The sequence below is a fragment of the Plecotus auritus genome (assembly GCF_963455305.1).
Source record: "Plecotus auritus genome assembly, chromosome: 7".
Taxonomy (NCBI): domain Eukaryota; kingdom Metazoa; phylum Chordata; class Mammalia; order Chiroptera; family Vespertilionidae; genus Plecotus; species Plecotus auritus.
Genome location: NC_137774.1, coordinates 48,344,657 through 48,359,134, shown reverse-complemented (window position 1 = coordinate 48,359,134; position 14,478 = coordinate 48,344,657). Strand labels below are relative to the sequence as shown.

Sequence of the window (14,478 nt, the reverse complement as noted above, 5' to 3'; positions counted from 1 at the left end):
TTGTCTGTGTCCATTGGTTAGGCTTATATGCATGCATATAAGTCCTTTGATTGATCTCTCCCCCTTACCCCCATCCTCCCCTACCTTCCCTCTGAGGTTTGACAGTCTGATGGATGCTTCTCTGTCTCTGGATCTGTTTTTTGTTCATCTGTTTATATTGTTCATTATATTCCATAAATGAGTGAGATCATATGATACTTATCTTTCTCTGACTGGCTTATTTCACTTAGCATAATGCTCTCCAGTTCCATCCATGCTGTTGCAAATGGTAAGAATTTCTTCTTTTTTACCGCAGTACAGTATTCCATTGTGTAAATGTACCACAGTTTTTTAATCCACTCATCTGCTGATGGGCACTTAGGCTGTTTCCAAATCTTAGCTATGGTGAATTGTGCTGCTATGAACATAGGGGTGCATATATCCTTTCTGATTGGTGTTTCTAGCTTGTTGGGATATATTCCTAGAAGTGGGATCACAGGGTCAAATGGGAGTTCCATTTTTAGTTTTTTGAGGAAACTCCATACTGTTCTCCACAGTGACTGCACCAGTCTGCATTTCCACCAGCAGTGCACGAGGGTTCCTTTTTCTCTGCATCCTCTCCAGCACTTGTCATTTGTTGATTTGTTGATGACAGCCATTCTGACAGGTGTGAGATGGTACCACATTGTCGTTTTGATTTGCATCTCTTGGATAATTAGTCACTTTGAGCTTATTTTCATATGTCTCTTGGCCTTCCTTCTGTCTTCTTTCGAAAAGTATCTATTTAGGTCTGTTGCCCATTTTTTGATTGGATTGTTTATCTCCTTTTTGTTAAGTTGTATGAGTTCCCTGTAAATGTTGGAGATTAAACGCTTATCAGTGACAACATTGGCAAATATGTTCTCCCATACAGTGGGCTTTCTTGTTGTTTTGTTGATGGTTTCCTTTGCTGTGCACTTTTTATTTTGATGTAGTCCCATTTGTTTATTTTCTCTTTAGTTTCCATTGCCCTGGGAGCAATATCAGTGAAGAAATTGCTTCGGCATATGTCTGAGATTTCGCTGCCTGTGGATTCCTCTAGTATTTTTATGGTTTCCCGTCTTATGTTTAAGTCCTGTATCCATTTTGAGTTTGTTTTTGTGTATGGTGTAAGTTGGTGGTCTAGTTTCATTTTTTGCATGTATCTGTCTAATTTTCCCAACACCACTTACTGAAGAGACTGTCTTGACTCCATTGTGTGTTCATGCCTCTTTTGTTGAATATTAATTGTGCATAGTGCTTTGGGTCAATTTCTGGGTTCTCTATTCTATGCCATTGATCTATATGTCTGTTCTTGTGCCAATACCAGGCTGTTTTAAGAACAGTGGCTTTAAAATACAGCTTGATATATGGTTTTGAGATCCCACCTACTTTGTTGTTCTAAGGATTACTGCAGCTATTCGGGTTCTTTTTTATTCCAGATGAATTTTTGGAAAGTTCTTTCTAGGTCTGTGAAATATGCCATTGGTATTTTAATGAGGAGTGCATTGAATCTATAGATTGCTTTGGGTAGGATGGACATTTTGATGATGTTGATTCTCCCAATCCATGAACATGGTATGTTCTTCCATCTGTTTACGTCTTCCTCTATCTCTTTTTTCAGTGTCCTGTAGTTTTTTGCATATAGGTCTTTTACCTCTTAGTTAAGTTTATTCCTAGTATCTTAATTTTTTTTGGTGCGATGATAAATGGGATTGTTTTTTTATCCTCTCTTTCTGTAAGTTCACTATTGATGTAAAGAAATGCCATAGATTTCTTGGCATTAATTTCGTATACTGATACATTGCTGAATTCATTTAAGAAGTCTAATAACTTTTTGATGGAGTCTTTATGGTTTTCTATGTACAGTATCATGTCATCTGTGAATAAGGATAGTTTTTCTTCTTCTTTTCCAATTTGGATGCCTTTTATTTCTTCTTCTTGTCTGATCACAATGGCTAGTACTTCCAGTACTATGTCGAACAGGAGTGGTGATAGTGGGCATCTCTGTCTTCTTCCTGTTCTTAGGGGAAATGGTTTTAGTTTTTGTCCTTTTGGGTATAATGTTGGCTGTGGGCTTGTCATATATGGCTTTTATCTCACTAAGTCTTAAATGAAAACTGTTCATGCCAAGAACTCAAGATCCAAATAACAAAGAAAGGGAGTATATCATTTACATTTTCATCCCAGAAAACCACCTTCACTTAATTTAATCAAATTCATATTTGCTGAGCACTGATAGTCACAAGTGATTACAGAAGGTATTAAAGGGGGAAGATACTCATCTTCCTAAAATATGACCCATCCTTTTAGAAAATTATCAAGTTTGAACAAAGGGAGATAAACCCAGTAATGCTTATATACACATACACTGAATGTTATGTTAGAATATAAAAGGAACAGGAAAATGGTAATTTGTATTTTTTATTGTGAAAATGGAATATTTTTATTAAACTACAATAAGTTTTCAGGTTAATTGGGAAATTGCTTCAAATTATATATGTAGCAAATTACTTCCAATAGCAAAAACTCATTATAAAGTACATTGCCATCTCTTGCATTACTTATTCTTCAGATCAAACCATGGGCCCTAAATACACAACAATGACATTGGAAAGCTCTGGCATTTGGGCCATCTGAGCTCATGCAGGAAGGTGCCTGTTGCCACAAACACATTAGTCTCAGGCACCTGTGGCCAGTTGGCATTCGGGGATTTGCCCATCTTCTTTGATGGAGGTCATCCAACTTGGAAGTTGCCCACTTCAGCTTTTATTATAACACCCTTCCCCCAGATCCTCCTGAAAGGTGCATGTCTAGTAATCGTGGATATCAGCAGGCCTTGCATTTTGATTCCTGGCCAATCCTCAATCTCAGGTCTCCTTTGTGTGGTCGTAGTAGCTACCATTCACTAAGCACCACTATTCTGTGCTTTGCACTGTCCTAAGAGCTTTAGAGCTGCCATCTCACAAGAACTCTGAGTATGAAGCAGGTGCTGAGGTCATCTCCAGTCTACAAATGAGAGAACTGAGGCTGGGAGAGATTAAATGATTGTTTCCAAGTGGTCTGGCCCATAGGTGGCAGAGCCTGTTTTAAAAGCTAGGATCCAGAGCTTTGCGCTAAGTTCTACGTAACCTTGCCTCATAGCCATTGCCATTTTATGTTGGCCACTCAGGGAAATGACAGACATGGTGGATTCTGTCATGGTTGTTCATCCATCCATCCATGTTGCTGTGTTGAACCAACAAAACATTTTAATATTAGAATCCAAAACATCAAAAAGATGACTTACTTACTACTACCAATAATGGCTTAAAATGAAATAATGAAATTGTCATAGGTATTTTTATTTTAGCGAACCAGCAAATGAAATTCTCATCTGTGTTTGAGTAATTCATTCCACCTTATTAGGAGTTGTCCCTCTCCCCCCGCTGACCCCTCCTTCCCTACCAAGTAAACCACCAACAAATCCTGGGTAGAATATAACAAAATATATCATTTAGATACATAACCTGGCTTGAAAGAAAAAGGAAAATCCCCATGGGACAGAAGCAAAGAAAGCTTGCCGCTGGAATGGTACACGGAATAAATGAAAATGGCAGCTATAACTCCTTAAAGGGGACGAGGCTGGGGTTCTGATGTCATTCAGGCACAGGAGGCATGGACTACACACTCTAACAAAGCCAGATTTGTTTCTTTTGGAAAACATTCCCCCGGCCTGAGGAAAGTCTCCGGCTACCGGGGAAGGAGGGTCTGAGTTAGTTCTATGATGTCATGTACTGGGTGAATGCTGGGAAGTGCGTGGCTCTCTCCCAGGCTGGACCTGGGCCTTTGCCAATGATGAGGCACTGTCCCGATAAGCAAAATACTGACATCTCTGTGGCTGCTCTCAGCCCTGAAATGATTCTGGATGGAAAAGGGCCATGATGCTGCGATAGCTTTAAAAGACTTCAGGCTGAGGGACTGGGGCAAGGGCAGTAATCAGCACAAAACACACAGTCCAAGGATGTTGACAAACAGCAGAATAAGAAGCTGTGCAGAGTCGGGAACAGAAAAGTCGTAAAGAAATCACTCAGATAATCCAGTATCTCCCATATCTGAGGCCCATATGCCCGGGCTGGTGGCACTTACACGGTCTCACTCTCAGAATCCACAAACTCCATGTTTTCTGAGCCTACGGGAAGAGGCAGCAAAGTTTTCCCCCTCACTTGCTCAAGGAGAACCATGAGGTCACACTGGAGGCTGTGGGCGTGCCGCTGGACGTCTTGACGTACCACAGGGGGCCAGTCCAGGTGGTTCTTCCCATTGGCCAAGATGGGGATAACGACCTGCAAAAGAGGTGCACAGAGAAAGGCAGGCATTCTACTTCTGAGGCCTTAGAGAAAGATTATTCTGAGAAAAGCCTAAAAAACTCTACACACCTTTTGCAGCCATTGGGCCGTAAGGCCTAATATTAAGAACAAACAATCAGGAGAGCCTCAAACAGCCTATATCCCAACTTTCCTTTCCTATTTAGTCCTACATAAGTCCACCCATCAAACAGTCCTCTTTACCAAGGGGACCAGGGCTTCAGGTCTCTGCCAGGCAGCAGAATTATTCAAACAAGCCAATTGCATCCTCCCACCAGAACCAGTGGGAACCACACACTCTTGGTAGCACAAAGCTTGCCTTCCACAGCCCCTGGTTGTTTGCTCTGTTCCCAAGGGCAACCCCCCTGTGGCCCTGTGTGGCATGGTGGGCTGTGAGGGTAGGTGACTGATAAACTGCTGTCAGTCTCATTTGACCTGTCCCATAACCCTAGGGCAGGAGTCCCTACCTAATCAACAGGGTGAATAGGTGGTGACTGAAACAGTCACAAAGGCCAGAGGCAAAGCATAGGACAAATGCAGGTGAAGATGACCATCTGTCTCTGGTGGGTGAGGCGGCATCTTAAAAGGTAAAGCAAAGTTGAGCATCCTGAAGCTGTCTGAAGGGTGAACGTTAGTTAGTTTTGGACACCCCAAAATAGTTCCTCTTCTTTTTTTTGAAATATATTTTATTGATTTTTCACAGAGAGGAAGAGAGGGATAGAGAGTTAGAAACATCGAGAGAGAAACATCAATCAGCTGCCTCCTGCACACTCCCTATTGGGTATGTGCCCGCAACCAAGGTACATGCCCTTGACCGGAATCGAACCTGGGACCCTTGAGTCCGCAGGCTGACGCTCTATCCACTGAGCCAAACCAGTTAGGGCAGTTCCTCTTCTTTTGGTGCCCATCTGCAGACCCAGAGATGAAGATTGTAAGTAAATCTGAACCAATGAGAGTCAGGCCGAGTCTCCTATCTGAACTTTGAAGGAAGAGAGAGTTCTCTTTTCTATGTATGAGTGGCCATCATGCTACCATGTGGAGCCTTTGGACAGGGTCAATCTGGAGAAGAGGGAGTTTACAGAAGGAGAAAGACCAAGGCCTGTGACATCATTTGAGCTCCTGCTCTTGAACTTTTTGAACTAGTTTAAATGGAGTTTTCTATCACTAGCAACTTAAAAAGTTGTCATTAATACAACTCACTAGGAAACTCTGTCAGTCAAACGCTCACTCTAATGGAAAGGGAATGCTATAAAGAAAAACAGAAAATCCAGGAATGTGAATAGGAACTGTTAAGTAAATAATGAAGAGGAAACATGGACTTATGATTGTTTGGGTTCTCTATATGACCAATAAGTCTGCTTGGCCATAAAATAGAATACATGGATCTAACATGTGAAATCCAAGAGGATGATCCTTGTCTGGTCTGTCTGAAAGTAATTATTGAACTGAGAAGTTATAATCACAGGTGAACAGAGAGATCCAAGGAATAAACTGTCACAAATTGAGCTCTTCTCACATTCATGTTGAGAAAGGACTCTTTGGACCTAGGGAAGAAAGGATAAATGAGAGAGAGGAGAGAGTATAAACAAAATTTTTCCTAAGATATCAAAGGCAGGTACTATATCTTATTTGATCTTTATATACACTAACCCCACCACACCCCCTTGGATCTTGCATATAAGACGTTCATAGAAAAACTGAATGTATTTCTGTCTCAGGAAAAAGTGCTATATGGGTTTGGGTTGGAATTTGGAGGGCTTTGAGTGATAGGAAGATAATGAATGTGAACTTTCTATGAAATTAAAAGCAACCCATTCACTTATTCAATGAACATTTACGGAGCATCTACCATGTGTTAGTACTGTTTTAGGTGCTAGGAAGATATACCAGTGAACAAAACAAGAAAAGATTACTGACCTCACAAAGTTTATATTCTAGTGGAAGAGTCACAATAAGGTCTGCATGGGGGGGCGGGAAGCAGGTGAAGAAGATCAGGGGTGTGGGATGGGGGGTTGCAATTGCAAATGGAAATATTGGTTCAGGCATCATTAAGAAGGTAACATCTGAACAAAGACTGGGGATGAAAGTGCTGTGTATATTCTTGGGGGATGCATATTGTGGTTAGAAGGAATAGACAATGCAAAAGCCCTAAGGTGGGAGAATGCCTGGAAGGATCAAGGAGCAGCTTAGAAGCTGGAACAAGGTAAGAAGAGTAGGGGGGAGTAATGGGGGTCAAGTTACATGCAGCCCTGCCTGGAGAATTTTGATTTTTACTCTCAGAGAAATGGAAATCATTGAAGGGTTTTGAACAAAGGAGTGACATGATCTTTTTTTTCAGTAGTATCACTCCAGCTGCTGTGTTGAACTTAGACTCTAGGGGGCAAAAGTGAAAAAAGAGATCAGCAAGTTATTCCTATAATACAGAAGACAGTGGCTTGGCACAGGGGGGAGTGGAGGAAATAGTAAGAAGTGCTCTGATTCTATACACATTTTGAAAGCTTGACCTATATGATTTCTTTTTTTTTTTAATATATTTTATTGATATTTTACAGAGAGAAAGAGAGAGGGATAGAGAGTTAGAAACATCGATGAGAGAGAGACATCGATCAGCTGCCTCCTGCACGCCCCCTACTGGGGATGTGCCCGCAACCCAGGTACATGCCCTTGACCGGAATCGAACCTGGGACCCTTGAGTCCGCAGGCCGACGCTCTATCCACTGAGCCAAACCGGTTTCGGCGACCTATGTGATTTCTTAATGAATTCGTTGTGGGACCGGGAGAGGGGGAGAACAGCAGTGAGGATGACTCCAAGGCTTGGGACTTGAGCAACAGGAGGAATGGAGCCGCCATTAACCCATGTGGGGGAGAATAAGGGTGGTGTAAGTTCTCAGGGGAAGTTCAGGAATGTGTGCCTGGACACATTAGAATTTTATATGTCTACTGGACTTCTCACTGGAGACATTGAGTAGCAGTTGGATATGGTAGTTAAGAGAAGCAGAAAAGGCTGGAGGTAACAAATTTGGGAGGTGGCTGATACAGATGGTTTATAAAACTCTAAAATTAAAAAAGGAATTGAGAAGAAAAAAGGTCCAAGGAATGAGCCCTAGGGATCTTCAATTTTAAAGAGTTGAAAAGAGAGGGGGTTATCTTCAGTGGAAACTGAGAAGAAATGGCCACGGTGACAGAAGGAAACCAGAGGTCAAGGGTCCTGGAAGCAAGTGAAGAAAGTTCTTCCAGCAGGAGAGGGTCATCATGAGCTGGGCCAAATCCTGCTCACAGGTCAAGCAGGAAAAGGACCGATAAACGCCCATTTAATCTAGTCTAGTGGAGGTCATTGGTGAGCTTGACAAATTCTTTACTTTCTCTCCTTAGCACTATGCAGGTAAAAGCCTGATAAATGAGTATGAGATAGAACAGGAAGCGAATGGGACACAACAAGAATACTCATATTCTAGACATTTTGCTATGGAGGGGACCATAGAAATGGGACGGTAGGTGGTGAGGGGAATGAGGATTTTGTTTGATGAGAATTATCTAGTGGAGAGGGGAAAAATAAGAATACAGGAGAAGGGAGAATTGTTGGTGCTCCCTCCTCAAGATGAGAGTGGATGGGGTTCAGAGCAAAAGTGGCAGTTTTAGTTTTAAGGTTGGCAAAGACTGACAGCAGACAGTCCATCTACAGCAACGGAAGGCATGGCAGGGTATATGAATACAGATATTGGCATATGAGGTAGATATGAGTTTCTGGAAAATTTATTTTATTTCTTTCATTTTTTTTAAACCAAGAAAGAAGAGCATCACAGAATGAGGTTGAGAGAAAAGCTTTTGGACATTTGAGGGGGGAACAAAGAAAGTGTGCAATAGTGATTAGAAGAGCAAGAAAGGAATTGGAATAGACGTGTGGGGTGTCTGCTGGGGAGCATAATTGTCTACTAGAGGTTCTGGGTCCTGAGTTTAAAGTGGACGCTGTTAGTTTTTCACAAGCCCCATTCAGCTCCATGGGTGTCGGGGTGGAGTAGGAGGAATTGGATTTCATCAGGATTGTCATTTTGCCAAACCAGTGCAACAAAGCAAGGCACAGGCCAGTTGGGAGTTTATGCAAGAGAATGATGAGAACGATGGAGCCCAGCACTCAAGGTGGGTCAGGGGGCAAAGAGCACGGGTGTGGGTGAGGGGCAGTGGAAAGGCGCAGGATCAATGGGTTGGAGGTACTGGAAGGTCATGGGCTTGCAGTAGTGGGAAATAGGTGGGAGTGAGATGAAAAGATGGGCACAGTGGTCAGAGAGGGAATGATTATTGGTAATGCAAGGTCTTGGGAAGAGATGGTTAAGACAGGGCAGGGATAAGATCACTGGATGAGAAAGTTCAAGGCCAGGTTATTGAAAGGATCATTCATGTGTCTGTTGAAATAGCCACATGTTAACACAGGAGTAACCTTGGGTCCCCAAGTCACAGGGAACTGGGAGCCCAGTCCTGAAGGAGTGAGGGCAGTGCCATCGGTACATGATGCAGCAATGAGGACAGAGGGTGGCTTCATCTGATGGCATGAGACCCAAACTGGAGGCTTTCAACCTGAGTCTGGAAGCAGCAAGGGGAAAGGAGAACACACAGCCCACCTCCAGGCTCAGAGGCAGAGGGCTGAGTGGGGAGGACAACTCAGTACCCCCATGATAACTGGATTTGGCCAGAGCAAGGTGGCAAGGATCGGTCAGAAAAGTGAGGAAGCTTTCAAGTGGGATGCAGAGTGTCAATAATTCCCATCCTGTATGGATTACACTGTTCCAGGTGTCCTAATATTTTATTTCTAAGTTTCATAACAACCCTACAAGGTAGTTTGACCCTGACAGAGATGAGCTAACCTGCTCACGTCACACGGATGAATTTGACAGAATCAGGAGTTGTGTTTTGTTTTTAATGTATCAGCATTTTTTATGTTTATTCCTTCTACTTAGTTATATCCCTCTAGGTTGAAACACACAAAACAGAAAATTATATTAAGAGGAAAAGCATTTAGCTGGATAATAGAACATATTATTGTAACATTTTCCCAATACTATTCATCCTATTTTTACCTTAGTACCCTTTTCTTTTTTTTATAAATTTTATTTTTCAATTATAGTTTATATTCAATATAATTTTGTATGAGTTTCAGGTGTAAAGCATAGCGGTTAGACAATCATATATAAAGCGATCCCCCCGATATTTATAGTACCCACCTGGCACCATTATAGTTATTACAATATTATTGACTATATTTCCTATGCTGTACTTTATATCCCCATGGCTACTTTGTGACCACCAATAGGAACTTCTTAATCCCTTCACCTTTTCCCCCAGCCCCCTCCTCCTCTGGCAACCATCAGTCTGTTCTCTGCATCTATGAGTCTGTTTCAATTTTGCTTGTGACAGACCCAGCATTCGAACCCAGGTCTGTCATACTGCAAATCCCATGCTCTCTCTACAAAACAGCATCCCAGTTTCAGAGCTCTAGGATAGATAAGCTGGCAGCAGGGAATAACATGACTGGGAGAAGGACTTTCTCCTCTGGTCAACATCACCCCTCATGTACCCCCCCCCCCACCTACCCTCACCCTCATCTACACCCCACACAGCATGGGAGACTGTCAGCCAGGTGGGACCTTTTGGTTTAGTGACGCAGAGTGGAGAGGTGGAAAGACGAGGGGATCCACAGGTAGAGAGGAGAGTAGGGAGGGGAAGGACAGGGGTTCAGGGATGGGGGTGAGCAGAGTTCTGAGGTGGCTCAGGATCAATTTCAGGGTGCATAAAAGGTGGAAGATGAGTGGTTGAATGGCCTAAGAATTGCTGTTAGAAGTTTTGAGAAATAAAAGTAAATGCCTGGAGGTATTTTTAAAATAATTTTATTTACAGTTTTCCATAGATAACACATTTACATGATGCAGATTTTAAAAGTACAAAAGCTTTTACAGTGGAAAGTAAGTCTTCTACCTACTCCGTTACCTCAGTCACCACGTTCCCCTGGTGGATTACTCTGTTAATGAGTGTCCTTCCTTCCTGCTGTCCTTCCTTCCCTACCTCCCTATTTTCCCCTCCTTCTCCTTATCTCCCTTCTACTTCCTCTATTCTCAATCTCCCTCTCTTCTTCCTTCCTTTCTCTTTTTTATCAGAGATGATAGCTTACTATACATAAAACTACATCTTTAAAAATTATCTTAAATTGCAGCATTATCCACAATAGCCAAGTGGTAAAAGAAACTTAAATGCCCATGCATAGATGAATTGATAAAGAAAATGCGGTATATACATAAAATGGAATACTCTTCAGCCTTAAAAAGGGAGGAAATTCTGTCATGTGCTAACACGTGGATAAACCTTGAGGACATTATATGAAGTGAAACAGCCAGTCACAAAAAGACAAATACTGTCTGATTCCACGTATATGCGATATTTAAAGTGGCCAAATTCATAGACCACTTTATGTGGTCAAATTCATAGACCACAAAGTAGAATGGTGGTTGCCAGGATTTGTGGGGAGGAAGGGGCAGAGGGTTGTTGTTTAGTGGGTATAGAGTTTCAGTCATGTGGGATGGCGGGGGGTGGGGGGGCGGTTTCCAGGGATTTGTTGCACAATAATGTGTATGAGGTTGACAGTATCATGCTCTACACTAGAAGCTGTTGGGAGAGTGAATTTTATTTGTGTTTATTTTAAGGACTGTTTCATATCAATCATTTTAATTATAGAGGGACCTCACTTCATTCATCCAGTGGCCTACTAATGAACACTCAGTTTGTTTCCAATCTCTTTTCAACCCATCAGAGAAAATTCTTGAACATTTGAGGGTTTGAATTACTTTAAAATTACTTTTGCTTGCTGGACTACATCTCCTTTGCCATGACAAAACTGAGATGGGACTGCTGCCCCCTACACACTTTAGGTCTAGTTCCACCTCTGAATCTTTGTTCAATCGCTCCCCATACCTGAGAGTTACCTTGCTCTCTATTTTTCCTAACTCTTCTCCTTTGTTCAGAAGCCAGTTCAACACTTGAAGCTAAGCATGGCGCTCACAACACATGGGTAACTCTCCTCTGAACCCAGGACACTGCTATATCATCTCTCACGAGGGGATTCAATCCAAGCTTGGACTTCTGCAGGCATGGTGTTCGACAGGGAATAGCAGTAAAACCATTCTAGTTGTTAAATGCTGGATTACTTCCATATCTACCGAGAAACCTAGCTTCCCTGGGTCCCCTGAGAGCTCCTGTCACCCCAGATCCTTCCCGGAAGTTCTCTCCCACAGCCTTCTCATAAGGCAACTACAGGGCCAGCACCTGACTTAGCAGGGAGCCTCCAGGACTGGGTCAGGGGCACTGGGGCCAATGTACCCGCACCCTAGTCAGATTAGTTTTAAGTACTTTAGATATATGATTAATTTCATGGGTGAGGTCCTGTCTTTATTTCTTAGGTATTCCTCATAGCACTTATCACGTGAAACATTATTTAGCCAGTACTTTGTAAATACTTAATTTCATGATTTGCAACATCCGGGCATCGAGCTTCCAGAAGCACACACATTCTACTTACAGGGAAGGGTGCTCCCATTCCAGAACCGTCTAAAACCCCAAGAATCTTTCCTGAGCGCCCTTACATCTGCTGAGCTCTCCAGGATCCCCCTGTGGTTCTGCCAAGCATTCCACATCTTCCAGATAATCCTCCCTGGGCCCCAGGCACACCCCTCCAAATGCTTGCTGGACATCCCAACTTTGATGCCCCAATCTGTCGGGGCACAGGGCTGGCTGATTTTGGCTTATGGTTGGTAGTGTAATGAATGAGATAAAAATCAAAATCCAACCAGTCTCCCTTTTAACTCTTCCCCAGAAGTAAACACCGTTTACAGCCTCACTGACCCAAAGAAATGCCCCCTCGTTCAGGAGATTAAGATATAGAGCCTTAAAAAGGGGCCAGGCCCAGCAACTCTTCCCTCTGACGTCCCTTGCCTTGGCCCCTGCCCAGGACAGCACCTAGTGGTGGTCCTCTCAGTCTCACTCTGACCTGGCCCTCCTCAGACTTACCCAGCTCGCCTCTCAGGTGACACCCCTGGGTCTGAGTTTCCACCCATCCTCGCCCCCGCCATCCCCCTTTCCAGATTCAAACTCTGCTGGAGTCCAGGCTCTCCAGGGCCCCGCCCCGCCCCGCTGGCCCCGGCTCCGCCCATGGGCCCTCCGCCCCGCCCCCTTCCCGGCCGCAGCCCGCGCAGGGTCACCACTACCCTCACCTCTGAGAACAGCGCGGCCAGGTGTTCCAGAGGCGCGGCGGGCACGTCCCCGCAAAGCACTGCGCCGCGGAGGCTGCAGGGCCCCGGCGGCTCGGGCCTGGTGCGCAGGAAAAAAAGCCCCTTGGCGCGAGGCGGGCCGGACTCCGGTCCCGCGTCCAGCCCCGGACACAGCGCCAGGCCCCCGGGCCCGGGCCGCACCACCAGCAGCGGCCGCGGCCCCTCGGCAGCATCGCGGCCCAGGAAGGCTTGGAGCAGCTGCCCCGCCTCGGCCGTGCCCGCGCAGCGCTCCCAGGCCCCGGCAGCCGGCCGCAGGCTTTGGGCCACACAGGCCCCCAGGAGTCGCAGTCGCGGGTCCACGCCGGGTTCCTGGTCCGCGTTCTCGGACAGCGCAGCCGGTTCCGCCGCGCTCGGCATCCCGCGCTAACTCAGGCTGCGGCGGTTTCCCTGGCGACGGGGACGCGGCCGGGATTCCCTCCTCTGCTCCCCTCCTATTGGGCTCCTGGCTCCTGGCCCCGCCCCTTTCAGTTTAATAAGGTAGGAGAAGGACGTCAGGGCAAAGGGGTGGGATCGCGTCTCTGTTGCTAAGAGACCAGCCGACGCTCAGTGTTTGGTCTCTTGGATTGTAGGTGCTCCAGAGTGATTGCCTTGGTCAATGGTTTATTGTTGAGGTTCATGGAGGGGAGGTCAAGGATATAAATGCTATTAAAAATCCTGCTGGCTAAGGTCAGATTAAATTCTTTAGAAGTCTCCAGACACCGAAAATATTATTGTTCTCCAATCTATTTCCTAAATGTGTAATTCAAACTTGAAAACAATGTCAAATCATAAAAAAGATGTAAGGGAATTCAATGAAGTTTTTATTTCTTTAGAACAGTGCTTGTATGGCTATTGAACATTTGAAATGTATTGGGACGACTGAGGAACTGGATTTTAAATTTTATTTAATTTTAATTTCTATCAGTAGCTATCATATTGAACAGCTCAGCGTCAGCATGTTAATATAAGTTGAAAAATGATATATTCTTAGCTGCCCGCTTTGTGCATGCTTCAAGTTTAAACTGACAAATGTGGACTCAAACTCTGAGATCACTGATTTCCATGAATATGGCCCCATCAGTTCTCAGCAAAGCACCATTAAATATGTAGGATGTTCAGAGCCTCCCCATCCTGCCCAAATGTCTGGGTCTTGTATTCAAAAGGGGATACTGTGAAGCACCTTTCCTGACCTCAGAAATTAGCATTCACCACCTGCTGAGTCCTTCTCTATCAGGATGTAGATAGCTTAGCCCTTTACATGCATGTAAGGTGTGTTTGGGACAAGGAAAGAGACAACTGTGGCAGCATGAGGCCTGCAGGTCTGAAATATGCTCCCCTCTGCCCTTCCACCCTGCTTTTAGTCACCAATCAGAGAGTGCAGAGTTCTGGGTAAAAGGGACATGTATAATGGGCTTCAAAGGAATAGTAACAGAAAAAGCACTTCTCAAAAGCAGCTCAGCTAACAAGAGCCCCTCAGGAAAAGCTAGTAGCTAGAAGATAAATGACGGATTTCATAACTGGGGCACCAGAGGTATTATGATGAAAATATCCACATTAGAAAATGAATTCCTATGTTTATAAAGAGAGTTTTATCATTGCTAGATTAAACAGTAGGCAGACCAGCTATGAGTAAAGGGACAAAGCAAAGGCACTAAAACAACTTTTAAGATGGCTTTGATAATCAGCCTATCAAAAAAAGAATTAGGGAAAAATAGAAATGTCGGGGACTTCTTACACATATACTTTTCTAGAGATTTTACTTTTCACATAGGCAGGCACCATTGCTGTTTTAATGCTTAGAACCTATAAATGTGTCAATCCTGCTCATGTTTTGTATATAGAGTGAA

The 14,478-nt window shown here is 44.0% G+C and overlaps 1 protein-coding gene across 1 annotated transcript in view; it reads right to left on the bottom strand.

The window, feature by feature from the left end:
* Positions 1-13,022, bottom strand: part of DNAH9 (dynein axonemal heavy chain 9) — a 362,400-nt gene extending 349,378 nt beyond the window's left edge. Inside the window, exons 1-2 of the mRNA XM_080680625.1 lie at positions 12,596-13,022; positions 4,126-4,322 (exon numbers count right to left, since the gene is read on the bottom strand). Of these exons, the coding sequence (XP_080536751.1) occupies positions 4,126-4,322; positions 12,596-13,009 (611 nt within the window). The 5' untranslated portion in view covers positions 13,010-13,022. The remainder of the gene's footprint in view (positions 1-4,125; positions 4,323-12,595) is intronic.
* Between the last annotated feature and the right edge of the window lie 1,456 nt (positions 13,023-14,478).